The sequence below is a fragment of the Puntigrus tetrazona genome, chromosome 15 (genome assembly GCF_018831695.1).
Source record: "Puntigrus tetrazona isolate hp1 chromosome 15, ASM1883169v1, whole genome shotgun sequence".
Taxonomy (NCBI): domain Eukaryota; kingdom Metazoa; phylum Chordata; class Actinopteri; order Cypriniformes; family Cyprinidae; genus Puntigrus; species Puntigrus tetrazona.
Window position 1 is genome coordinate 12,069,743 of NC_056713.1, and position 27,840 is coordinate 12,097,582.

At 37.9% G+C, this 27,840-nt stretch overlaps 2 protein-coding genes across 4 annotated transcripts; one reads left to right on the forward strand and one right to left on the reverse strand.

Annotated features, from left to right (window-relative positions):
• Window positions 1–558: 558 nt before the first annotated feature.
• On the reverse strand, window positions 559–23,430 carry timm50 (translocase of inner mitochondrial membrane 50 homolog (S. cerevisiae)). The gene is made up of 11 exons (XM_043259547.1): window positions 23,188–23,430; window positions 22,112–22,271; window positions 21,492–21,523; window positions 14,610–14,631; window positions 8,313–8,371; window positions 8,107–8,226; window positions 6,168–6,272; window positions 5,252–5,350; window positions 1,614–1,770; window positions 1,422–1,528; window positions 559–1,345 (listed from the first exon to the last, which is right to left on the reverse strand). The coding sequence occupies exons 1-11, from the start codon at window positions 23,389–23,391 to the stop codon at window positions 1,247–1,249; spliced, it is 1,164 nt and encodes a 387-aa protein (XP_043115482.1). The 5' UTR covers window positions 23,392–23,430; the 3' UTR covers window positions 559–1,246.
• A 784-nt stretch (window positions 23,431–24,214) lies between these two features.
• tnfaip1 (tumor necrosis factor, alpha-induced protein 1 (endothelial)) lies at window positions 24,215–27,764 on the forward strand. 3 transcript variants are annotated; one of them, XM_043258219.1, is made up of 8 exons: window positions 24,215–24,311; window positions 24,384–24,447; window positions 24,861–25,191; window positions 25,290–25,459; window positions 26,216–26,299; window positions 26,386–26,438; window positions 26,528–26,723; window positions 26,802–27,764. In XM_043258219.1, the coding sequence occupies exons 3-8, from the start codon at window positions 24,951–24,953 to the stop codon at window positions 27,018–27,020; spliced, it is 963 nt and encodes a 320-aa protein (XP_043114154.1). In that variant the 5' UTR covers window positions 24,215–24,311; window positions 24,384–24,447; window positions 24,861–24,950; the 3' UTR covers window positions 27,021–27,764. The 3 variants fall into 3 exon arrangements, with proteins under 3 accessions (XP_043114154.1, XP_043114155.1, XP_043114153.1); XM_043258220.1 differs by having other exon boundaries at window positions 24,228–24,311; window positions 24,886–25,191; XM_043258218.1 differs by having other exon boundaries at window positions 24,244–24,447.
• The last annotated feature ends 76 nt before the right edge of the window (window positions 27,765–27,840 follow it).

A 27,840-nucleotide genomic window follows, 5' to 3' on the forward strand; every position in this document is an offset into this window, starting at 1 on the left:
GTTTTCAATCTCATAGCCCATCTATTATTGTTGGAACAAATGAGTTAAATTCAACCAGTGTCTTCTTTTAATTCTGCTTATATTATGAAAGAAATGAGAACCGAATTACATTTTTTATATCAAAACCCTTTGCACAGAACATTACAATATTTTTCCCGTTTAACATTGTTCCCCGAGATAAGTGCTGCATCCATGCAGCAAAAGCATTAACATTAAATCACATTATTTCTTTTAAAATTACCGGGCCAAAATAGTGCACAAAACAAATAAAAAAAAAGAGAGATATTAATGACTAATGAAACTGAATTGTGAAATATAATCAGGAATTTCAAGATGCAAGCACAATTTCTCTCATGATAATGGTTTTATTCCTGAAACTTAATCAGGAAGTTCACTTAATCTATAGTTTCTTCTCAAAAACACCTTATACAACCTTCTGCCATATAACAAATTACGATTATTAATAAACTATGTCACAAGTTCATTTAAGCTGATTTGCTCTGGGTGAGACATTTAAACAGGGGGAAAAAAAATACGTGGCAAGACATTGCAGACACATTAAGTTATGGTTTGTTTTATTAAGATATTCTGGGTGTTTCACAACAAAAGCAATACAAAGAACATTCCACAAGCACATCCTCGGACTTAATGGGCCATTTCTGTCATGAAGGGAAATAGCACCAGATTGAGCTCTTTAATCGAGAGGTTCTCCTCAACACACTGCAACAGTATCACCATGACAAAGACAGTCTTCACTGGCAGCACGAACACAGGCCCAAGGTTTCGCAGCATGTGCCGTGTACCAAGCAGACTTTTTTTAAAGTCTAAAACCAGGCTATTGCCTACAGCATCAGTTACGGGTTTGAAATAGAATCTACTTGACGGAGACAGCATCAGTTTTTCAGTTCACATGGGAGGCCTTTGCTCTTGCAGAGATGAGGGAGCCAAGAAGTGGATAGAAACTGGTCCAACCACTCTGAAGCAATTTCTATTCAGTTAGATCATACATTAGGGCGCCGTATCTGTGTGTCTGCTGTCCAGGAAGTGCTGTTTTCCACAAGGAATGGAACGTCTTTTTGGAAGGTAGCATCTCTTCAGATGTTTTTTTTCCCCCCACACTTGCCCTTGCGCTCCCGTTCTTCCCTCCCTCCCTCCACCGTCCACCTGTCTGACTGTGACCCTCCTCTCAATGGCCGGCCACTGTCCGGGTGGGACCGTATCAGGTGGGTGTGAGCAGGACGAGTCATCATTGCTGCTTCCGGGACCAGAAACGACCTGCGATGGTACCTAAAGAAAATCCCTGTTTCTTCTGTTGCGCAAGCTCCGAAAGTCTCTGTTCTTCTTCCTGTACGTGTGAAATAGCGATGCCGTTATGTTAAACTCCACTAAATACGACGGGGAAAAAGATGTGTGATGAGTACCTGTGCAAGCTGTGCCTGTCTTCCTTTGAAGGCCTCAATGGGGTCTTCCTCATGGGCGTAGTTCTCTAACACTGAACGCACATCCTCTACTCCGCTGATGGCTATAGCTATAGGGATCAAATTAATGGTTCAAATGAAAAGTAGTAAAAACAACTCCAATTTGCCCCAAACTCTTCTCTCACACATACTCACTTTTAAGGAAAGCAGCCAAGTCATAGAGCGTGCGATCCTCGGAGTTGCCATCCCACTTGCGCAGCGCCAGGCCATTGAAAGGCTGCAGACCGAATGCCTCTCGTTTACAGTCCACCACAATGACTTTAGCGGAGTCTCTGTTCAAACAAGACACATCCTGCCGGACAAACAAGTAGTGTCTTTAGTGAATATCATGCAAGCATACTCATCAAAACAAGCCTAGATTTACATCTTTTAACCGCAAACCGCATTTTTTTTTATTTTTATTTTTTATAAATGTGGCAAAAAAAAGTACCAAAAACAAACACACACATATATACACGCATACATATGAATAAAATTTTATTTGTTTCCTTGATAATATATATTCACACTATAATTTGTTTCTCAAGAATCAAGCAAAAAGGAAAAAGTTAAATTAATCTCAATTCATCAAAATATGGTTCAAAGAGATTGCACTTGCAATATTGCTTATTTCTGTTGTTAACGATTTAAAATAGTGAAAACAAACAAAAAGTACTTCATATAGTAATACAATATAGAATATACGCATGTTCAGAATAGAAATATGTCAAAAAAATAATCAAGAATGCAAACTGAATCATGGCATATATGCACATTTATTTAATATAATTACATTCTATATAATCATATATGTTTTTTTTTTTTTTTTTTTTCATTTTTCTTCATTTTAGATGTTTAACAGTGCAGTCGTTTTTAATTATCAACAGGAATGTGATAAGTCACTCTATGCTGGTACAGTGATTTTATAGTTAAATCACCAAACCCCCTTACCCATGATAAAATCAGTGCAACTCCTGGCCTTCAACAGCCCTGCCATCTAGTAAACTCGCTCCAGTCTACTTATCCCAGCTATACATACAAATTGAGGTTAAATGTGACCTTTCTCACCCCTGAACGTTTGTGTGACACTGATGCGACCCATATTTACACCTATGCATTTGTGGAGGGGTGCAAAGACTTAACACCAGCCCACCGGCCCCGGCGCTTGCCTGCTCGCTCACACACACAAACACACACTCTCTCTGGGCCAGCTGTCTCAGTGGTGGTCCTACAGAGCAGATGGACAGGGACGCTGCACTCTCTCTATCACTGAGGTCATCAGCATCCCCCCGAGGGACCGAAAAAAAAAAAAAAAAAGTTGCATGCGCGAGAGAGATGGAGGGGCCCCGAAAGGAAAGCCCTCTTGACGGCGGCACACTCCGTAGCGTTTACAATAAATTACCCGCATCTGCCTCCCAATGAGGGACGCCCTGAACCCCACCGGGAGCGAAAGCGTGCGTTTCACTGTATTTGTTATTGAGTGTATGAGCGTGCATGTATAAATAATGAGATTTTTATGGATTATAGCTACGCGCAGCATTATGGCGTCTAAATCGCATTTAAAAATGTGAAAGCTAATGGTAATTAGTACGTTTATGTAGCTAGTGTGTGTGTGTGTGTGTGTGTGTGTGTGTGTGTGTGTAACGCAGCTGGGCGTGAGAGTGTCATGTTGCGGAGTCTCTTTCAATTCCCCAGGTAAAATACTGAAGCACGAGCTGGAGGAAGCGTGCCGCTAACTATACACACGTGCCACGCTACGCACCTGCCAATCAAAATCAGCCCCGCCCCTTTCTGTGCTGGGGGTTGGGAGCAGGAGCAGCAGCAGCATCTACTGGTGTCATATCTGTGTCAAACGGTTCACAGAAAGGCTATCTCGGGAAGCCGAGCGCAGTTCTGTTTTACTTAAATACCTGGGAACATGCATCATGCGTCATGCATCCCTCATAGCGATCATGTTCAAGCTGGCCCGTAAAGTATTCTGCTGCTCTGGCGTTCGCTTTTAGCGTCAGTCTTGTATGTCGCTGTACCAGCTTTCTTCAAACTTCTCATTGTTTTTAGTAAGCGTACTAATCGTTATTTCAGTTCTTTAGAAGACATACTTATCTGACTTTGTTTGCTCCTCCCCCCCCCAACCCGCTTCTGAGAGCCAGATGGGAGGTGAGGGAGGAGGAGAGGAGGGTGAAGCCGAGTGAAATAAACGTGGGTTGGCAGAAGGTGGATGGAGAGAGAGAGTGCTGATGGGGGTCTGGTGGACAAGGCCAGACAGGCAGTGGTGAAATGTGACCGGAGCAAAGACCTATTGCGCAAATACGAATGTATCCATGAAACAGCTACGAAGTATGAACTGCAAATCATCGGTTTGACACATTAATGACACACTGAATTCATGCAAATTTATGAATATATATATATTTTTCATGCCATACATTTTAGGTTTGTGCCAATAGATAGTATATGTGTTTTTACAACGTTGCGCGTTATAACTTGAGTTTCTAACTGTTATGTTGAGTTAAGAATGCAATGGCCTTTCAGAGGCCAGACAGTTTTGTTGTTCAGAGCGCAAATTCTCCCGTCATAAACAGCAAATGATGCAAGTATAAGAGATTTATTCGTCACGCCATGTAGACAGCTTCACTGCTTAAAACGGGAGTGTTTTTTTAAAGCGCAAAAACTAGCGATAGAAAGTTATATAGGAAGTAAAACCTTTTTTGTTCTAAAGTAAACAATTATCTGCATTAACTAACTAAAAAAAAAATTAAAAATTTAAAGTTCAAAAGATCAGCATTTAAAACTAATCTTTTATAACATTTTAAATGTCTTTACTGTAACTTTTGATTGACTTTTGATGAAAATGGTGAAAATCTGACGGATGCGTGCTGAATAAAAGCATTTATTTCTCAAACAAACAAAAATGTAGCGTATTATGCATAAAATAATATACACTGCAACATATAACACTGCAATACGAATATGGATGCTAAAGTTAATTTTAAAGCTGAATTTGAATTTGTACACTGTAATGCAATTGTGAATTTGATCTTATAAGCGTTGCACGCCATTCAAAAGCCTAATGAGGAGAAAGCTTAGGTAACGACGGACGGCCTAACGAAGAATAAAGGAGGGGGCAGAAGGTTAATGAGCCCTGAGAAGAGAGATGGGAGGAGGAGGAGAGAAGGAGGGGAAGAAACTGCTATTGTCTTGGGCTGTTGAGAAAAGAAAAAAGAAAAAGCACATAGCGGTGGGGAAATCAATCAGCGAACAGAAGGACGGCATGCAGAAGAGACACGGGGGGCATCGCGCCATAATGTTGCCCGGGTCACTCAGGAGAAGGGGGCCCACGGGGCAGGGATCTTGAGCAATACTGTATTACATACACATGGAGGAGCTTTTACTCAAAGCCATTAGTAAGAAATTAGGAAGTTAGCAAATGCATGTCCGTGAATCAGGATTGCAGCATTTTGAAGTTCACAGCCCTTATGAATGGGATTCCCCAGAACATGTGCGCTTTGGTAACACCAAACGATCAACATCTGTACAAAAAGACATCAAATGAGCAGCGTCTATTTCAGAGATAGCGTTTCGCGACATGTGGAGTATCTCAAATACTGTGACTCAAACGACCCGCGGCCATGTAGGGGTGAAATACCAGACAGCTGATTTTTTTTTTACCGTAAGTGGACACTGTTTACAGGAACGGAGAAGTGTCCTAAATACTGAGAGTGCGTTTGTGCACATCACCGACCAAGCATGATATCTAGAAGCAGATGTATAGACAAACAGATTGCGTAGTTTACCTTAACATGGTGGCCCTCCATGTAGCGCGTGGCATCTCTGAAGAGCCGGTACATCACAAATCCTTGAGGGTCTATGCTGTCAATCAAGGGGTATGCCGTCTGCAATGTTGTGCATTTAGGAATTGTTTGTATGCACATAAAAACAAAGAAATGTTTTACGATGAGATATGTAATTCATCTAAAATTACAATTTGCTGAGCATCTACCTCAGGCCATCCATTCTGTAGATGAGTTTGTTTCTCCATAGGGACAGATTTGAAGAAATTCTGCTTTATATCACTTGCTCAAAAAAACGATCCCCTGCAGTGAATGGGTGCCGTCAGAACCACAGTCCAAACGGTTGATTAAAACATCTCAATAACCCACAAGCAATCAGTAATCACAAGTCTCAGTCTTACTTGTGGATTATTGCAAGGTTTTCTCATTAACTTACATTCTGACGGCACCCATTCACTGCAGAGGATCCATTGGTGAGCAAGTGAGGTGGAACATAACAGTGAAATCAAGATATCTAAAGTCACTTGTAATATCATATTTCAGCCATCAAATCCTGCCAAAAGCCTAAATTACAAACATTTGCTCTATAAAATTTGTGAAACAGCACATCAGGACAGTAGACGGATTTTACATGCATTAGAATAAAACAAAAAGGCAGTTGCAAAAGTCTCCTCAATCAAAAAAGGCTCATTTGCATGACTTTACAAGTGTGTCACACCAACAAAACAACAACAGGCACACACAAGCTGAGCACAAATGTCTCACCGATGGCATCAATTAGGAAATGTTATATTTGAGCACAAGACTGTGTTTGTAGAATCAACAGGCAAGTAGGTGTGTCACTGTACCCAAAATAGCATGTATTTTGCACTTGCATTATTGTGTTAAATAGGCTGTCCTCACCACCAGTGAAACTCACCATGCCCGTCTCTGATGTGAAGATGACTATCTCATAAAGCGGGGCCAGTTGCTGGAACAGGTAATCTATGCCAGGCCTCTTCTTAAAACGCCAGCCTGTCGCCAACTAGAAGGGCACAGCAGATTCAAGAAACACTGTATTAAAATACAAGGAAGGGTTTAAAATAAATTCTTATTTTAATTATAAATTATAATTTTTTTATTTGTGTTTTTTAATGATGCCTAAAATTCAGCTTTGCATTAAAGAAATAAATTACATTTCCAAACGTTAAAACTAGTTTTAAACTAATATTACTAATATTAAAAAATTAGGGTTTTCCTGAATTTTTGACTAAATGTTGAAGAATCTTAAAGAATGAAAACCTTACAAGAAACGTTCTGACCCTATACTATTGAATGGTAATGTATATAATTTCAGTGTGTTTTTTTGCACACACAAGGAAAAGGAAATAATATGCAACAGCCCACTTCTACTTTCCTTATGCCATCTCTGACGTGTTTTTCTGATAGGTGCGTGACCATTTCCTGAGTGTTGCTATTTAATCTCAAACATATTTAGAGTTCCCATCTGGAATAAATTTAAACAAACACGCAGTTCAACAGCTTTCCTCAGTCATTTACTGGAAAACAGACTATATCCGCCTGTAAAATAAAAGCAGAGCAAAGAAGCATCAATTCTCTGTTACATTTCTTTATTCAAGTAAGTTGCATTTTAGCATCGGGCTCAATAAACTCTTCTGTACTGTGAGCCACAACCCTACTTTTGTATCGTTTAGAGTAACAGATACGTCAATTGCGCTTTTATGTGGCACTACACACCTATACCTCAGTACAGATGTCAGACAAAACCAAAAGTAAGAGTACAGTCACAGACAAAGCTTTACTTGAGGTTTCACAGAAATCAGTGTGCCATGCGCCACGGCAACAGTCTGCTGAGGCGTGTCGGGTTACAGGTCGGCTATGCTCCACCTGTCACCTGTGTGTGGCCCGTTCCTCACAGCTGGCCAGGTAGAAGGAACCGAGAGGAGGAGGGAGCAGGTAAAGGAGGCGACAGGTGGTTGGCCCAAAACAGCGTTCCAGATGGCCTCATACGATTAACAGAATATGATAAGGATAGTAATAAACTGATCAGCAACTAAGCGTTGTTTAATAGAAAATCTAACCGATTAAATTGAGACACTTTACTGTATAAAATGCATTTCACAGCACTGCGCATGAAGAGCGTATGTACAGAATATACGAACGCAGGCGCAGCTGTGTTTAGTTTGGAACAGGAAACGGCCTGTAGTTAGGAGCCAAACGCCCACGAAACGTTTACTAGGGTTCAAATCTAATCAATCTAGGTTTAAGAATCATTTCATAATAGATCTATAAATCTATATTTGAGAACGTGTCTATGTCTCGCAGATCGAGGCGGCTCACTGAGACGGGGATGTTGACATGGCCTATGGTCTAATTCCAGTCCTCGCACCCAACACTCTGTACATTTTGTGTATTTCTCTTGTCGCTTGTTTTCTTCGAATGTATGCGCCCTGCGAAGTGGACACCTCCGGATATTCCGCCAAGATTCCAGTTCAAAGTGAACTTATACGTTCCTTTTTTAAGTGCACTGAAGTGTGCGAGACGAAATTTTAATTGTATTCATTTATTTACAGTGCAAATCCGTGAATAAATGTTCTGAAGTGAAGTAAACTTTAACCTATTTCCCCCGCTCAGGAAGTAGGGAGCAATGAACACCGTGTAGGGACCATGTCTTTACTGACAATTCTGATAAATGTTGTACCTGAATAAAATATATATATATTAGGGATGCACTGAATTTGCATTGGCCTTTCCTTGTTCCTGAAAGTCATATGATGTGATTTCAAGTTCTCCTTTCACTTTGTGGAGTGGTACAAGCTGTTGGTGCACAAGACTAAAAATGGCAAAACCACACCTACCGACCACTCAGGATGGAGGAGGACGTCAGTGAGCTCCAGCACTAGAGTGTACGGAGGCTGGTAGTAGGGTTCTCGCAGAGGGTCTGGAAGAAGCTTTGGGCTTGTGGGCTCCATGATCATCTTCAAAGAAGTAGAAAGAAAACGTTTCATATCTCAGATTCTTTCCTATGCAGATAAAGACGGGAATATTTTCGGTATCTTCTAACCTGTCTGTAATCTTTGAAATATTTAAAGGTTCTTCTGAGCTGCTGGATGACAGGAACATCTAGAGGACAGAGAAAATATAAATAAATCAGATGAATAAAGTATTATTCACATTTATTTTAGCACCTCAAATGCCTTCTATACACTAGGGCTGGGTAAAAAAAGAAATTGATTTCTCGATTCTTATCTACATTTTTCATGATGTGATATTGTTTTTTAAAGCCAAAGAATCCATTAGTTTAGCCTGCAGTACTGCCAACTTTGTAGTTAGATTTAGCAACTTTTCAGACCCCCCCAAGCAACTTTTTTCCAAAAAAGCGTGACTAGTAACAAATTTAGTGAAGTAGCGAGTCTCTGTGATTGCTGCAACGGTGCAAACACAGATTTCAAAACTCTTCCACTGCATCTGTTCTGTTCAGCGAGTGGCTGAGAAGAGCAGAGCATTCAGTTAATAGTATGTTGCTTCTCTTCTACATGGAAATATAGCTAAAATCTGTGTCTTCTCTCATCTTATGTGTATTTGATTTCTTTAGACGACGGCAGATTAATGTCTTGGAAGGGACGAGCTAGTTATGCAGTCTTAAAGGGCCACGTTTCACATTTATTTGTTGTTTGACAACAGAATCAGTAAAATATATAAATGAAAATATTTTATTAAGGCTGCGTTAAAATACAGCATCTGAGCACAAACCAATGTAAAAGGCAACATGACACAATGACAATGAATATGCTAATTAGCGTATGACATCATTAGCACCATTTATACATTTTTTAACCTGGCTTTAGCTTTAGTTTTCATTTACTTGACCGAAAAATTGCAGCGCACCTCCCGTCCAAATAAATGCAATAAGCATTCTGTGTTGTTATTTCTGATATAAAACTCAGATTTCAAATTTTGTCAATTTTATTACAATGTTTAATATAATTAAATAATAACAACTTTATTATAATAAAAAAACTTCACTGAGCATACAAATCTAGATCATTTGCATGCATATTTAATAGAATTAGTTCCAGGACGTTTTCTATAGGAAATTTTGTTATATACTGTAGCTGATATATGTCCAAAATAATCAACGTTGAGCTGAAGAGGCAACAAAAAATGTGTGTCAAAACCTAACCCTACAACATACTATATATAAAGCTAAAAATGTTGTTTTAAAATATTCATAGCTTACTGATATTACATCTCCCCATCCGACAATAATGGCCACTATTCAAGACATCCCCACATCATTCTAACTGAAGTTATTAGCCCCATTTCATGGCCTCAGCTCCCTCCAGTCGCCACATGCCATATGCCACCTCAAGCGGCAGAAAGGACAGATAAAAGTGGCGGCACACAGGTTCATGTGGCTCGCTGTGCGTCTGTTAAGGCAGCCAGCCCGCCAAGGGGCCCCGTCAACAACATCAGAGCATGAGGAAGCAGGCTGATTGGGAGACGTCGGGGGAGGGACCATATAAACTGCTTAAACACCCTCTCCTCTGGCCACTCAAGCCCTTTCCCTCCTTTTCTCCTCTGTTTGATTAGTTCAGAGGGGGAGTGTTTGCTCTCTGTAAGGGAGCATGTGCCTGTTGGCAGCCTCCAATGGAATAAGCTCTCCCTTGAGACTAATGAGTGAGACGAGATGGACGTCTTGTCATCACATTCGTGCTGAAGGGAGACAGCGGTGGTGTTAGTAGGCGCCATAGATATGGCATTAGTAACACAGATTTGTTTCTATAACATAATGAATTTATGAAGCAAATCCACAAAACACCTGTTGAACAACAAATAGTTCTGCAAAAACTGTATCACTTCCTCACCCGCATATTGTTCTAAAGACACTCTTGTTTTGAGGAACCTTAAAAAATTAAAACCACCATAATAGTGGTCCATGCATGATATGGTACCTGAGATGTAGAAATCCCTCTACTGTGAATGACGACTTAAATTTATATGAAGCAATTTGGAGAACTTAAGAGAATAAAACTCATTTTATGGTGCTTTTGTGACATTTTGGCAAATTAGAGACCAAGTAATGGCAAAATTGGAAGCTAAGCTGTAAAATACATTACATTTTTGTGTTCCATGTAAAACACCACATATTTTTGGAGCAAATATTTTGCGGGTTGGTAGCTTTAAATTGGTTACTTAAGCTCAACAAGACTGCATTTATTTGTTTTAAAATACAGTAAAAACAAATATTGTGAAATAGTGCAATTTACATATTTATAATTTATTCCTATAATAATGTTTTTTTTTTAAGATTAATTTATGAACTTTTCTGAAGGTACAAAAAGGTTTGAGACTTTTTGTATGATTCTAGAAAAAATAAATAAATAAATGTTTATCCACATCCACCTCAGTTGCTTGTTAAATTCCGTCCAAACTGGCACATCTGTCCCAGCATAAGTCTTTCCTTCTCCACTAGACCAAGATCAATACAAAGGCTGAACAGTTGCAGAAACCGTTACCAAGACTGATCCAAGACGACACCGGAAAAGTGCAGAACAACTGGGTGCACTTTGAAGAGTCTCTTGTGCTAACCTTGTTTGTCAGTGTAAATGCGTGGAGTCCCATTGTTGCTTCACAGAGGGTCTGTGGCTCTCTGGAGGGATGTCCATTGAGTCTCAGGCAAGGAGGGAGGGAGAGGAAGATCGATGGCTAGGCCTCTGGACACAAAGGCCTCCTTTAATCCTGCACTGGGTTAGCATATGCTTCACTAGTTTGCCAAAGGCCATTACTCAATTGCCTTTCTTCTATCCCTTTCTATGGAAGCCTCTTGCTTTTTCCCTCTCTGTCAATCGTTCCTTTCTCCAGCCGTGAAAAGTGGTCTTTAGGTGCGGCCCCTCTCTCCCTGCTGTCATATGGGGATCTAACTGTCCTGTGGATAAAGTACCAAGTCTAAGCTTGTGTCTTCTTGAGTCATCCTCAGCTTACCGTTTGTTTGCTTTGAGTATTGGAGAAATAACAAATCTGACCCACTAACCTATTCCTCCCTACAACCAGGACAACTACTGGTCTACCTGGGACTTATTAGAGTAACATTAGATGTTAACATGAAAGATTGTGTGACACTGGAATAATGATTGATAAAAAATTCAGTTCTGCATCACAGGTATAAATAAAAACTAAACAAAAATAACGACTTTATTCAACTACTGCATCACCCTGTAGTGCCATTTCGGAGAGTATTACATACGTAAACAACATATGCTGTTCTGTAGCAGCCAAATATAAAGATTTGATCACAATGCAAACAGCGTATCCGCACACATACATTGCTTACATATGTAATAATCCAAAACGGTGCCTCAGGGTGATGCAGAGAAGACAATTGTTGAATAAAGTAATTATTTCCATTTTCTTTGCTTACAAAAGGTACTCTTGTAGCTTCAGAAAATTACAGTTGAACCTCTGATGCCACATGGACTAATTAAAAAAACAAAACAAAACTTAATTGTGTTCCGCATTTTTATGCTTTCTCAGAATGTGCATTGGTTTCTATGCTAATGCCGTAACAGCCATGTTATTATTACTTCGTAAGCCATGTTGCTGTCACAGCTGTGCTGTATTATTATTATTATTATTATTATTATTATTATATTTCATCTTTATGTTCAGCTTTATTCCTTTTTAGCCGTCTCCGATGCTTTCAAAACTCAAAGTGTTACATGTACTAATATTGCATTGTGTCTCTCTGCTTGACTTGCGCTTCCCAACGACACAAGCTTGTTTCTGCAAAGACCTTTTCGGTAAAAACGTCTGACGCGTTTACATTTTATGTGGCGTGAGGAGAGACTGAAATGCCATGTGAATAGGATTACAAACCACATGCAAATGTAGGATTTGCATAAAAATTCATGTAGTTCATTCCCACTCATCTAAATATTCAGATCTCAATTGTATTTGACCAAAAAAACGGATATGGGCTGACAGTCTGAACAAGGCTTTTTTTTAATAAAGATGTGACCAGGCTGTAACACTTTTTTCAGGTGTTCAGGTTTATGAGATCCATGCCTGAAAGACTAAAAAGCAATAACAGAGATAAACGAATAAGCCCAAAGCCTTCAAGTAAAAGTCAGCTTTCACAAGAGAGTTAAACAAACCCTCCGCTTTTTATTTCCTGATTATTGTTGTTGCTATCGGTTGGTGATGAAATCTTTGTGTGTTTAAGCTCAAGCAAATCAACCCCTCCTCCTGACAAATCTGAATCCAAGCAGTACCGCTGCAAACAAGACTACACTTGTTCTTCAAAGATTAGACCCAGGCGATGGGTGAACCTGTTGTTATATTTCACTCCACAGATTACACCAGTAACACAGGTGTGAAACTATGCGCTTTCCAAAACTTTTTTTAGTCTCGGTGGTGTGTTCTAATAAAAAAAAACAACAGTTTGTGACTCCATAAATTATATCACTGGCCAGACGCCATCTCGTACAAATTGAGCGATGCAGGTTTTGATAGGGGGCGGGTTGGCGCAGGGTGTGCATATAAGTGTCTTCTATTGGATGCCGTCACTTGGCAAGCCAGAAAAGGTTTTTTGGAGGCACGCCTGCTTTCCTTGTCCCCTGTCCCTGAGGACGGCGCCTATCAAGGGTCCACTCTTCATCCCCACGCTAGCCTTCTGCTGTGTTAGGGAGGGTGAGCATGGACCCAGGAGGCAGAAAACCTGCTTCTCCACTCCCTTGAGGGAGTAGGCGTTTCACCGCGGTCCCTAAAGTAATCATAGCCCTTCGTTATGGCATTAAAAGCTATAAGAGCTTTAGTGTTGGACAGCCACGCTCTGGGCTCGGAGGTAATAAATTGAGGTTGGGGGGGCACTTCAGGGAATGCACTGAATTAATTACGTAATTATGATAAGAGTGTGTGATCACGTAGAGGAGGCAAAAGCAGCCTGCTATCTCAATTGAACATCAGCGGTGAATGAAAAGCGCAGGTGGCTTGCATTTACTGCTGTTAAATGGCGTCTCTACCTTCACTCTATTAATGGTAATGCTCTGAAGATGGCATATCTATACTGCACGGTGCAAAAACAATAATGCACTTTATTTACTCACACTTATGTAGTGTCAAACTTCCTTGAAAATTTATAGAATAAACCCTACCATTGAAACATTTGCACTGTTAGATTTTTTTTTTTCAAGGAAAGATGCATTTAATTCATCAAAAGTGTCAAAAACATTTATAAAGCTGTAAATAATTTCAGTTTAAAATAAATGTGGTTTTGAAATATAATGATTTCTGAAGGATCATGTGACACTGAAGATGCTGAAAATTCCGCTTTGCATCAAAGGAATAAATTACGTTCTAAAATTGATCAAAATCAGTTGTTTGAATCTGTAATAATAGCTCTTACTGTAAAGACTTCTATAACACACTTCTTTCAAAAACCTTTTGTTTTAAATCTTACTGACCTTAAGTGAAAGAGAACAGTTTCAAGCTCAAAAACAAACAAACAGAAAACCCCCCAACATACAACTGATGTCAAACATAAAATGTACATGCTAATAAAAAGTACAACCTTTAATAGTTAACAACGCGTGTTTCACAGTTTACATAAAATCATACAAGTCTGGAAATACATAGGTGACTGAATTTCTATTTTTGGTTAAATTATTAAATTAACTAAAAAAAAAAAAAAAAAAAAAAAAAAAAAGCCTCATAATTCAACAACCCACAATTACGAGTCAAAGCAGCGTGAATAAATGCAATGAAACTACTGCCAATGAGAACTGGCACATGCACCGCATGCCACTGGTTAAGGGCCAATCCCGGTGTGTGAGAGATTGATGCATGCGGGGGTCGTGTGCAGGGACTCGGCCCCATGAAACATTTATTGTAAAGTGGGCTGACACCCGCTGGCACCGGGTAAAAGGTGTTGCACGGCACCAGAAATCCATCATGTGCCAAGCTAACCTGACAGGTGAACAAACACACAACAAGCAGGCCAGAAGGGTCCTTATCTGCTAAAGAGGGGCGAACAATGCTCTGCTTTCAAAAGGAGGGGGAATGACAGCATTTTGCGCTTGTCTACAAATAATGCATATCTTTATTTTTGTCATGCCAACTTCCTCCTGAGCTTTGAGCTATGTATTCAATGCCTTTAAATCCACTTAAAGTGAAACTAAACTTAGATGAAAGTCTTTGTGTAGGAGCAAAATGACCACCACAAAAAGCCCCTAGCTTGGGTTATCATGTTAAGGTTATTTTTTAATACAGTGTGAAAAGCCTCTGTAAGCGCATAAAACGTCCAAACCATTTCATAACTGCCTCGGGGGCCTGACATAAGTTCAGATGTGTTCAGAGGACTTACCATTATCAAACTCATCTGGAATCTGGAAAAAGAAAACAAAGAGGTGAGATACAAGCAGACGTGTTTTCAATACACACTAGTACATCAAGTCATCGCATGTGGGTATGAGGAGAGCACCTGCATACAAACTAGAAAAACAACAACAACAAAAAAAAATCAGCAGTAAAATTTTTATAAAACTTTGTTGATTCTTTCAGACTGACTTCTTTAGCCTTTTAATAACAATACACACTGGTTCACCAATAAGTACCAACATTAATCTGTCAGCAGGTTCTGCCCCTCTTGGGGTCCGGGACCCCCGCATGCTGCCTGGTGGGACAGCTCACAGCACACCACGGGCAAAAGGCCTGTTTCTAAGCCCTGTCGTTCTCCAACTTCATTCATTCATTGTACAGAAACCGCTCTAGCGCCCTCCTCTGGACAAAGCTACATGCAGCTAGTATACAGAAACAAAGGGCCGAGTGCGATTTTTGGCTAAGGGGAAAAATTCTGACTCAAACCTCATCTGGTTCATCACAGGAAAATGTCACTCAATTATAAAATGTTAAAGCAGAAAATAAGTGGAGTTAAGAAAAGCGTCACCTTGTTAAACATGAAGAACATACACTGTCCTCTACTGGTGAACTACATTTCTGCACTTTATCAGACTTCAGTCAATCATGTTGATCCAAATTTCTTTGTCTAACTTCTGTGAAAATAAGATCATTTGAGAGTGTGTGTGTGTGTGTGTGTGTGTGTGTGTGTGTTTCTGACATGCTCTGAAGTGTTCGACATAAGAAATAGAAATTTAGAATAACAAGTAAATGAATATAGAATTGACATTTTATGTCTTAAATATCAGTTTAGATTTCAGCCATTGCTTGCAGAGAGATAAAGACATAGACAAAGAGGGAGATAGTTGTTTATATTAATAAAGCCATATTTATAAAGCTAAAAAGCAATAGTTAAACTAATTATGCTCTTCTGTATTAAGGTTTGAAAAGAAATAATAAGCAGAACAACTGTTTTCAACATGGATAATCAAGAAATGTTTCTTGAGCACAAAATCGGGATATTAAAATAATTTCTGAAGAATCATGTGAGACTGTAGACCGGAATATGATACTGAAAATCCAGCTTTGCCTTTTAGGAATAAATTATACTTAGTTTAAAAAAAAAAAAGTTAAATATAGTTAATTAAAACAAAAAGAGTACTTCAAAGTATAATGATGGGCCACATTATTTCCATTTTTACTGTATTTTTGATCAAATAAATGCAGCCTTGGTGAACATAAATTCTTTAAAAGTGGTTTTAATAATGCTACTTACTCCAAACATATTAACAGTTATTTAAATTAATGTTAATATTCAATTTCAGCACTGAAAAATATTTAAATTGAAAGCCTTGCAGAAAATGTTGCACACGTCAGAAACAAACAGCCATAGTGGCTTTGCATCTAATTGTGTTCTATGAGAAGAGGACTCGGTCTTTGCTCTCACGCTGTCACCTCCCTTAAGTGCCCTTCCATTAAGAACTTTGGCTGTAAAAAATGGCACCCTAAAGCCTGGCACACTCCACATGTATCTCCAACAGGATCTCAACTACATGTGAAGTGTGCCCCGGTTCCCTCACTCGTCCAAAAGGCAAGCAAGCCAAAAGGGTCATTAAACCAAAGCAGCGCAGAGGACAAACATCACTGCTTTGTGCTAAGTGTGTCCTTCAAGTCACTTGTTTCTGTAGGACGTTATTAGGAGGGTTTAATTCACATGACAAATGCTGGATAAACAGTCCGTTTGAAGGTTACGGTTTTGGTGAAGGTTTCTTTTTTCAAAACAGTCCTTGAGCTGAAGTCAAGCATAAAATCGGTTACTGCCCTCTGGCAATTACAGGCAACCATTTATTTTTTTAAATACATAAAATCAAATAAAACATGTGCTAATGTCAAACGTGTGACAGTGGGAGATGACAAACGGTGTGGGTTTTCCCAAACACTTTACCGTTACAGGTCAAACTGGTTGAATGATCTTTTGAGAATGTCTAGTAATTAAAAAGATCTAAAATATTGTGGCAGGGTGACAAGACCTTCTGGCGAGATGTCTAATAAGTCAAGTCTCGCCGGTGTCTTCGGGCATGAGAAGCGTGACTCAGCTTTGAAAGGTCTGGCACACTCCATTCACAGCTCTTACGACGTCTCAACTGCCTGAGAAGTGTGCCGTTTAAAGTGAACCACAGCCTACAGGATCTCCAGTGACAGACATGTGAAGAACTAAAGCTTTGAGGCAGAAATCTTCCCGAGGAAACACCTCAAGCCTTTACACATAGCACACTGACGTGAAAGGTAAGCCTTTCAAGAAATAGCTCATCCAAAAGAGCCTGGAAAATACTGTGATGTTTTAAAAATGACTTATGCTGTCAATCATATTGGCATATGACAAGGAACTGTGGAATTTTTTTTTCAGCCCACAGATACTTGGATAATTATTAAAAAATACATTTTACACACACACACGCATTATATATATATACACGTGTACGTATATATATATATATATATATATATATATATATATATATATATATATATATATATATATATATATATACATACACACACACACATATACATTTTTAAAAACTTTTTTAACAAATTAAATAATAAAAAGGCACTTTATTTAAAAAATTAGCTCCAAAGGAATGTACACAAAAAAGCATAAACAAGCTAAAAAGGAAGTACTAAAAGTAGGCTCAAAGCATTTGCACACCCTCAAAAATAAATGAAATAAAACTGTATTTATATATATATAATTTTATAAAAAACAAGAGAAAATTTACTTTTTAATTTATAAAATCCCTAAAACAATAAAAAAATAAAAACAAAAAAATTATTATAATGTAATAACACCTCTGGGGGAAAAAAATCAGTAAACTAAGCATTTTCTGTCTTGCATTTAAAAGTGAAGGATTCTGAAAAATAAAAAAAAAAAATAATAAAAAAAAACAGCCAAAAGCCTGTCTATGGGAAGAGAGCCAGGCTTCCAGTCCCACACTGTCACCTAATTGGCATCCAATTGGAGTGGGTAGAGGTGACAATATTTACAACAAAAGGTCCGGCACACTTCACATTTTGTCTCCTACATGGTCGTATGCACATGTTAAAGTGTGCCTTTTGAAATAAGTGAAGAAAGCAGACCAAGAAAGGACGAGCAAACAAGACAAGGGTTTTCCCGTACACACACCTCAGCCCAGCACATGCCACGGTTTAAAGAGAGCTGGAAAGGTGTGTGGTTTATAGATCCCAGCGGCAATGAGCTGACACCCGTGATCACACCCAGCGTGCTGTGAGAAGTGTGTCTGCGCAGCCAAAGAGGACTGAAGATCATCACCCTAACAGCTGGGTCCAAATCCCACGCTTAGGAGACCTGGCAAACCCAACCTTTCCAATAGGACTAAAAAGGTTCCTACAAACGCATTTACAGAAGCTCACGTTACCGAAGAAATATGTGAGAAATTGCTTTAATATTCAGCAAACCATAACCTTTGATACAATTTGTTCTTTCATCTAATCTACTTTGCAGCAACCAAACTAGCTATGGGAACAAACAGTACCATTGTTTTATAGTATAACTTGATTCAAAATAAAATCCCCTGGGTTTGATCTATTGTGTAATGTGTCTGGGGTCACTTTAACTGAATGCAGAAGATCACTGTACTCTCAACCAGATATGGCATGAAATTATAGTGACAGTGAACATCAATCATACTTTTAGTTCTCCAAAGAGAGTGATGTTTGCATATTTACCAACTATTTTATTAATTTAGAGAAGTGACAACTATAAACAGTTAAGTACAAAATACAAAAATTAAAGCAATTATAAAAAGTCTTCCGGGTCCATCTTATAAAACAAAATTCAATAAATTCTGTTTCAAAAAGTTTGTCTTTTCTACATTCTTCCTATTCTGCTTGCCGTTTCTCCAATATGTATCTGTGTAAACTTTAAATGAGAAGGAGGCATTCATTTGCTGGTTGCTCATTTCCAAAAAGTCCACTGTGTCCTGTCATCTTCTTTTTTGGTAACTTCATTAACGCATGCATCAGGTATCACAAGCTAACAATGAATACAGCTTTTATAGCATTAACTAACATGAATCTAGATTAACATGTTAATCTGCAAAAAAAAAGTTATAAATGAACGTTAATGTACACAAAGGAAACAACTGACCTGTAGCTAGATGGATAAATGCTGTCCAAAAAAAGTGGGTGTTCATTTGGGAGGTAATGGTGTTATTTATATCATGACAAAACTCTCTCTATATTATTGTTACATAATAAGTAACAATATAGGTCTCCTGTTAAAAAACTGTAGTCTTTCAAAAAAATATATAGCAAAATAAAAAAAGGTGTAAACTTTAAAGTTGTCAAATTGACAAATTATCTGAAACTGAAAGAATTTGACCCAATGCTTCAATCAATAGTGTTTTCAGTGCCCAGTTCAGGCCATCAGCTCATGGTCCAGTGTTTTCTACGCCTCAGAACAGCTGTTTAGGACACATTCGGGAATGCAACACCCACCAGTTCTGCTTTATTTTTACAGCAGGTGATTGCAGCATACTACATTTCTACTGAAACTTATTTTTGTAAGACTGCTTTCTCTGATGCTGGAGGTGTCCTTCAAAATAAAAGCGCTACTGTAGTTTCTGTCAAAATAAACTCTTAAAAGCGCACTATGAATTGTCAGTTAGTAGGTCACTGCAGTCCATATTCAAAATATCTCTTTCAAGTGTAGACATTTTCCTACTGTAGTGCAAAGCAGTGCAATCTATTTACAAAATATGACTATTATTGTCATAGGAATAACAATAATATAAAATGATCATCACTATATTTTCATTTATTTGGCTTCCTGAAACATCAGTGGGAGTGTAAGACTGAGACAGTATATCATGAATAAAAACAGGGTTGAGTTCCCTTTAAAGTTTTGGTACAATTCAATTCACTGACTTTATTCTGACTTAAATTCTTAGTGAAGAACATGGGTTGAAGCTCTTAATTTTAACCATCAAAGTGCATTCGATTGAATAATTTAACTTTAAAAATGTACAAAATGTTAACTTTTCTATTCAACTTTTATATTATGTAATCATGTACTTCATATTGATATATTACATTGTGATATTGTGATATCGTTACATCCCTAGTATTCATAACCCCTTATCTCATAAAAATTTTACATAATAATAACTAAAATAAATTTCATGTAAATCATAACTTGTTTTTACAGCTAAAATATATTTCTGGCAGAAAGAATTAAGAAACTGAAGCATTGATATTGAAACATTGATAATGTCTCAAAAGAATTCTATTTGGAATAAATTATGTTAATTTTGAACTTTATATTCATCAAACATTCCTGAAAAATGTATTATGGTGTTATAAATTGTGGAAAAACAGTAAAGAATGGCAGTGATTGATTTTTGTACATTATATTTTTGTTTGACTTTATTAATGAAAACCATGTTTTTTTATTAGCATGTTTTTGTGTTTTGCTTTGGTACCGAGAGCCGCGGATTTTCACTGATACTGCTAACAGATACAGAAACGTTAGCACTAAACTTTTATATAAATGGACAACCGTTTCTGCTACAATGTTTTTTTCTTGTTTTCCCTCAAGTAATTTACAGCAAGATGTGTTAGACCGATCAAAAAGCCAGTCCCAGAGACGTAGAAAAAATTTACAGTGCGGGAACAGGATAAAGGTCCCATGCTCACAATAAGATCAGAAGAGCTGAGAACAGTAAAACTCAACCAATATAATAGATGAGGTGCGCAATTAGGCACCAAGAGCCCTCTGAACTCCCGTGAGTTCACACTGACCTGTGAAGTGTGCCCTTACAAGTGAGCTCTAAGTTAAGCAGGTAACAAAACAGGATGTCTAACAAAGGTGGAGGTGCGCTCTTTAAAGTGACCACCTTCCTGAAATCGCACCTCTGACACATGCCTCCAGATTAGGTGTGTTCGGCGTCTACTTGTGAAGTGTGCCTCTTTAAAGGTGGGTGGCTTCCAGAAAGATTACAAGACCTTGCTAATTTGATCTTCTATAAGACAAACAAGCTTAAACGCTCATTTTACAAGCTATAAGGCCTTTAACACCTTACAAAAAAAAATACAAGTTCGGAATAGTAAGGCAGCAAATACTGCACATTATGTTGTCATAAATCATGAATGCTTTAAATTGAGAATTTTAAATGCAAATAAAAAAAAAAGGTTCTCGTCACAGAAAGTTACAGTAGCACAGGTCTCTTGCGTAAGAAAGAGAGGCATAAAATGCAACGCCAACAATCAAAGCACGTTTCGCTCCGGTCTCCTGCGAGACTGCCTTTGTAAAGCGAGTCGTTTGAAGTGGGCCACCTCGAGAGGTGCTAGAAGTCTGCTCACTGAAGAAAGGAAATTCACAGCACTTTGAGTAGTGTGCCATACAGGGTGAAAATCTTCACACTCATACCTGATTGAACTGTCTGCCAGGCAAAAGTGATTGTAGTATCAATAGAAAGAGACTAGCGGGGAAGCGCAGGTGAGAAAGTGTGCCATGAGAAATAGTGTGGCTCAGGGCTCGTTTCAAATGACCACATCAGAAAAAAAATGGAGGGTAAAGACGGACAGCCGAGAAGTGTTTTGGCATTAACCATCACCATTAAGACACTTATAACTGCTAAGTAAATCTAGTCAGCTAATGTGGTATTAACCTTTTTCTCTTTCTTGAGGTGGTGGTGAAATACTTAGCTCATTAGAATATGTATGAAAGATGTATGGGTGATTTCAGAACATACGTTCAACTACTTGACAATTCCTTGACAAAAATAACTATTAAGTCCTAAAACCAGACTTTGTGAAAGTTCATGCTTACCTTGTTTCCTTGCTCATCCACAGAATTGCTACCTACGGACCAGAGACATTCATAATTTAAATCAGAATTTTTTTAACTGTAAGCGTAATCAAAATTAATAATAAGGAAGTGTCATATATATATATATATATATATATATATATATATATATATATATATATATAAATAAAAGAACTTGCATGCAAAACCATGTAAAAAGTAAACCAATGCTTAGTAAACAGTAACAACACATAAATAGAATAAATTAAATTAAATTAAATATTTACCATTAAAACAACTCAATCCTCCAATGCAAAAATTAAATATTTATTAATAAAAAAAAAAAAAAAAAAAAATATATATATATATATATATATATATATATATATATATATATATATATATATATATATATATATATATATATAAAATAACCAGTTACATCTAAGAATTCTCATGACCTTCAGAATAATCAAAAAAATAATCCAATAATGCCAGTTCAAAATGTTGTGAATAATCCGAACATGCCAGTCAAAAATGTTTAAAATAATCCACCAACGTTCAAAGAATATCTCCAAACTTATGACAGTGCGATCCATTGGTGCCCACCCTTAGGGGAAGAAAGCAACAGGCAAACTCACCGAATATATACACGATGCCGACTGTGCTTCCAAGTCCCATGATTCCTGCTAACCGAAGGACCACCTTCTTAGCATATGCGGTGTTCTCTTTCTGTTTCTTGTCCTCACCCTGTTCATTTTTCTTGTCACCAGACTCATCACCCTCTGGAGGAGGCTGGCCCTGTGAACGATGTGTCAAAAGAGCATCCTGCTTGACATTTGCCTTGGGATACTCAGCATTGACTGACAAACCTTTAAGACAATTTCTCAACAAGAATCCCAAATCTTATGCTACACAGCAGCCAGATCGAATATTAATTTCTGTGACTAAACTCTGGTATGCACCAATCACATTATTTTGAACGGACTGAGTATCTGTGACCCATTGTCCTTTGACAGACCTTCAGCCTTCAGCCCTTATCTGCAGTCAACAGTGAAAAGTGGGCTCCTGACCTTGCATGATACTGCTCCAACGAGAAAGCCATCAATTACCATATTTAAACCACACTCAATAATGTTACTTGTTTTTTTTTTGTTTTACGAACAAACTTACTTTACCTCTATAAAGCGTGCATCATATCTGAAACATACATTTCTAAAGCTTCCAAATAATAATCACAAATGCCTGATCAAATATGACACAAATCATAAAACGTGTACACGGTTTAGATTTTTTGTATACATATATTTTGTAAAAAGAGTCAATGTATCCATTTTAAATCCATTTTTAAATTATTTCATACAGCACGTTTACAGAAACTCAAGTACACGAGGCCTCATTTAACAAGCATTTACAATCACTTATGTTACATATTTAAGAATAAATGTTATAACATGCACTGATTCCTACTGATGATGTACAAATGTAATTAATGTTACTGCTCTGTCATACATAACTCACACTGCACGTCTGACTTCATTCAAACCACCACCTGTCAACCTTCACTAACCAGACCTTACTAACGTTACTTATTGCGGTCATTTATTCATCAGTATAACGTCTAACGTCTAAGAACGTAAATATTTTTTCCCGCATATAAATAACTGGCTGTCCAATACCCTGTCATGCAGGAATGTCAGGCGGTCACAGTGCTCACCTGGCTTTTCTGCTGCTGCTGGAGCCTCTCCTGAAGTATTGCCTGGGCCAGTCCTCCTGTAGTGCTGCTACTGGATGTGTCGGCAGAGAAAGCCCTGACAACATCCAGCTCCACGGGAGCCCTGGAGCCTCTGGCCCCCTGCCTCAGTCTGAAGAGGCCCCGGCTCGCCCGGACACACATGGGATACACAGACACCGCCGACATCTTGAATATGATGCAGCTAGTGCACGGAGCGCGAGCGGAAAGGACAAACGAGTTTGATTGGTCGCGACTGTTGTGATTGGCAGGCAGAGAGAGCCAATCGGACCCGAGAACCGCAACGCGAAGGCCGGTCTAGTAACGTCGTCACGTTCACCGTCAAAAGCTGTTAAAAGTCCCTAATGTTTGTACGACACATGTCATAAGTAAATGCAATGCTTGGTTTAATAATAAAAGCAGATACTGTATAATGGCTAACATACATAATAGTGATACAAAGATTATATAAAGGAGATATACATAATATGTATAAAATCTAGAACATGTGATGTGATATGGGTATACATTTCAAAATAAAAGTATTTCATACTTGTGAAATTTTAATTTAAAATACTATTTTGAAATATTTTGTAGGACTACAGGAATGGAAAATAACATAACTGAATATTATATATATATATATATATATATATATATATATATATATATATATATATATATATATATATATAAATGAAGTTTCATTCAAAATAATAAATAAAATAAAACACTTTAAACAAACTAACTTATTTAAAAATCAAATAAGCATAGAAATGAGCAAAAAAAGAAAGTACAAATATCAATGTAACAATGTAAGATAATGATTTTAGTTATTACAAGTTTAAGTTATGTGAAAGTGAAAAGAATATTATAGATAATAAACATGATTTCAGGACATATGATATAAAGGTAGTCTAGTTGACGTCATATGGTTTTTTAATGTTATTTACGAAAATATTTTACAAAATAAAGCTACTTTTAAAGGGCTAATTTGACAATTCCCGCACTAGTCAACGGGAGGCAGTAGACACTTATCACGGTTTAACCTGTTGCTGTTGTTCTTTCAAAGAAGAAGAACAATCAACCCTGTTCTGTTGTCACTGAAGGTAGAAGCGAAAAGTGTTTTATTTATCTATTTTTGTATATCTTCTACTTCTCATTAAATACGGTTGAAGCAGATCTGTGGAAGTGATCGAGTCCTCGGGTTCAGTCAAACGCCCACCAGTTACTGAAGATCAGTGGGTGAGTTTTCGAGCTTAGTGAAGTTTCTTCATGGCGATAAAATGTCCTTAACTTATAACTACTATAAAATAAACGTATTCAACTACTTCTAGCTTAGCATTAAACTTAATCAAAGTCCAGAAATGTTCTGTTATTGTGCTGTTTGCCTCCCTAAATTAACCAGACACCTTTGCGTTGCCTGTCTGTAAACACAAGTACAGACGTTTAAGCTTATTAGCAATTCAACAACAAAAAGTTAATGTATTAATAGTCAAGATATAAATTACGCGTTACATTCATGATATAAATTCTTATTTGACACTTTAGCACCCTTATAGCACACACACACACGCATATATATTATACACACACATATGTGTGTGATCTATAAATAATATTAATATGAATATCATGTTGTCTTATGTGATGTGTAGCATGTAGGTTTTGCCTCACTAGCAGCATTCACCACGGCCGGGGAAATCAGACCCATCGTGTGCAGGGTGGTTATCTACCTACAGCGGGACATGTCAGGAGAAAGCTGCCTGCACCAGCTTCAACCTCAAACCGGGCCCATTGTGTCCGTCTCTTCAGTGGCCTGCCCAAAGACTAACACCTGCACTTACCGCGGTGTCACCGGCAACAAGTACGTCCAGCTCAATGTCGGTGGAAATCTTTACTATTCCACACTGCAAGTGCTCACCCGACAGGACACCCTCCTGAGATCCATGTTCAGCGGCAAGATGGAGGTGCTCACCGATAAGGAAGGTGGGCGATGTAACCACTGTAGCCTTGGTTTTCGCTGCCCTGACGCTGTTATGTGAATTCTACCTCTTCTTCTTTTTTTTTCTTTCTTTTTTTTTAAGGTTGGATTCTAATAGATCGCTGTGGGAAACACTTTGGTTTGATTCTCGGCTATCTCCGTGATGGATTTGTGACCTTGCCCAAAAGCAGACAGGGCATCATGGAGCTCCTAGCAGAAGCCAAGTATTACCAGATGCAGGGATTGATAGACTTGTGCCAGAGGGCCCTGCAGGTTGGTTGAGACTTTCCTGATTATTCTTGTTTTTGTGTGATATATATATATATATATTTTTTTTTACAAAAATACTCAGGTTACATTTCGTTCCAAAAAGAAAATAAATTAGATATTTAAAATTTGTGTTTTAAAGCAACCACGTTTCTCCCGTGCATTTTTATTGTTGTAATGCAAATACGATTTCATCATTCTTGTTACTGTAATGTGTGAAAAAAAAAAATATTGTTTACAATTTTAAATACTTTACATCTGAGTAGAATTTGTTTTACTAATATATAACTACTCATTGCGTAATGTATGGCAATAAAATAAGACATGTTTTGTAGTAATGAAAATGCTATTTGAAAGTCATGGGAATATTAAAAGTTAGGGTGCATTATGGTAATGGGAACTGGGTCAGATATATAATAATATACCATTTTGTGTTGGCAAAAAGTGCCTTATGTTTTTATCTCTCAAAACGTCTGTATTGATTTGAGGGGAAAAGTATTGTGAAATATTATGACCATTTGAAATTACAAATTTTATATTTTTTATCAAACTGTTTTTGTAGAAATTGTAAGGCGTTTTAAGGCTTTTTTCTTAAATGAATAAAAAAAAATGCATTGATTTAGAAACATGCCGCCATAGGTTTCCTTCATAAATGATTTTCTTTGAGAAAACACTCTTGCTGACTGCAGACGTGTGTAGAATGCAATGAATAACGCCAGCTATTTAAATGATACGTTTTTGTATTTGTTTGTTTCTTGGTAGGATAACGAAGAAAAGGCTTTGTGTGTTATCCCAGTCATAACATCTCCTAAAGAGGAAGAGAGGTTGATACAAGGCTGCGTAAGGGTGAGACTTTCGTGCAAATAATCCGATTCACAAAGACAATCTGCAACTCTGAATGTCTTTAGCCATTATTATTTTCCCACTTACAGCCTGTCGTAAAACTGCTTTACAACCGAGGTAACAACAAATATTCCTACACAAGGTAAAAACCAGTTCTTCAACATGAATTGCCTTTTTTGCGAAATTCAGTTGGCTCCTAGTGTTCTTACGGTCTTTTTCTTTTCCCTAAAGCAACTCGGATGACAACCTGCTCAAGAATATCGAGTTGTTCGAGAAGCTGTCTCTGAGCTACAGCAGCCGCGTGCTCTTCATTAAAGACGTCATCGGAGACGAGATCTGCTGCTGGTACTTTTACGGACAGAGCCGTAAGATAGCGGAAGTCTGCTGCACGTCCATCGTGTACGCTACTGAGAAGAAGCAGACGAAGGTAAGTCTCGTTTGAGAAGCTATGTCTGCAGGCGTCTGTTTGAACGTGTCAGTGAAGAGCTCTCGTGATGCGCCTCAGGTTGAGTTTCCAGAGGCGCGGATCTACGAGGAGACGCTAAATTCCCTGCTCTACGAGACTCTCCCGGTCCCAGATAACTCCCTGTTGGAGGCCACCCGCAGACGGAACAATTGTTGCTCACACAGCGAAGAGGAGGAGGCCGTGGAGCTGAGGGAGCGCGTGCGGCGCATTCACATTAAAAGATACAGCACTTATGACGACAGACCACTTGGACATTAGCCTAGCTGTGAATCCAAGATGTTTATTTATATATATATATATATATATATATATATATATATATATATATATATATATATATATATATATATATATATATATATATCCTCTCATCTAGTGTCTCTGTTTTCACGTTGTCTGTGAAGAACACTAAACTACCAGCGCTGTTTAACCACTTTGTAGATCGCTGCCTGAAAGAATTGCTGCTTTTTTTGGACGACAATGTTTTGGATGAAACGCGGCTTGAACATTAATGTGAACGTAACGCAAAAAGATTATCAAGAACTAACAACAGTTCCTATTTTTTAATTTATTCACCTCATTATTTTATCTTCTTTTTACTTTTTTAGGAAAACACTATGTTTTTGAACGGTAGTTACTAACCTAATCATAGAATGACATCTTGCCAAGATGAATTTGCCAAGAAGTACATTACTCCGTTTCTGCTAGCTGTACAGGATCATATACTCCGTTACAATCCTGCCTTATGCCTACATTAATCATCAAGTACTGTGATTTGATACAGAGGAAATCGCGTGTACGGACTTGGGGTGTTGTATTTGGGAAAATCGGGTTGTAGTGTTTGATTTTTGTCTGGTAAGATAAAAAAATGTGTTTTTAATAGTTCATGATTGAATGAATGTGACCGAAAAAGTTTCCAGCTCTAGTTTTTTTGGCCATCGCCAAAACAATTTCTCAAACTTAAAATCTTTTAAACAATAAATCTGGTTTATTTGTTTATTGCTCATCTTTCATGTGTTTTTTGTTTGAATTAAAGTATTTTATTTTTATAGTAACTTTAACAGATTTTAAAAGAGTA

Bases quoted from the DNA above. Each gene is read 5' to 3' on its own strand.
- timm50 (XM_043259547.1), bottom strand. From the start codon at position 23,391: ATGTCGGCGGTGTCTGTGTATCCCATGTGTGTCCGGGCGAGCCGGGGC. The intron at 8,227-8,312 runs GTTAGAAGATAC...ACTTCTTTGAAG, and splicing joins ATTTCAAAGATTACAGACAG to ATGATCATGGAGCCCACAAG. The intron at 1,529-1,613 runs GTGAGTATGTGT...TGATCCCTATAG, and splicing joins CTTGGCTGCTTTCCTTAAAA to CTATAGCCATCAGCGGAGTA.
- tnfaip1 (XM_043258219.1), top strand. From the start codon at position 24,951: ATGTCAGGAGAAAGCTGCCTGCACCAGCTTCAACCTCAAACCGGGCCC. The intron at 25,460-26,215 runs GTTGGTTGAGAC...GTTTCTTGGTAG, and splicing joins TGTGCCAGAGGGCCCTGCAG to GATAACGAAGAAAAGGCTTT. The intron at 26,300-26,385 runs GTGAGACTTTCG...TCCCACTTACAG, and splicing joins TGATACAAGGCTGCGTAAGG to CCTGTCGTAAAACTGCTTTA.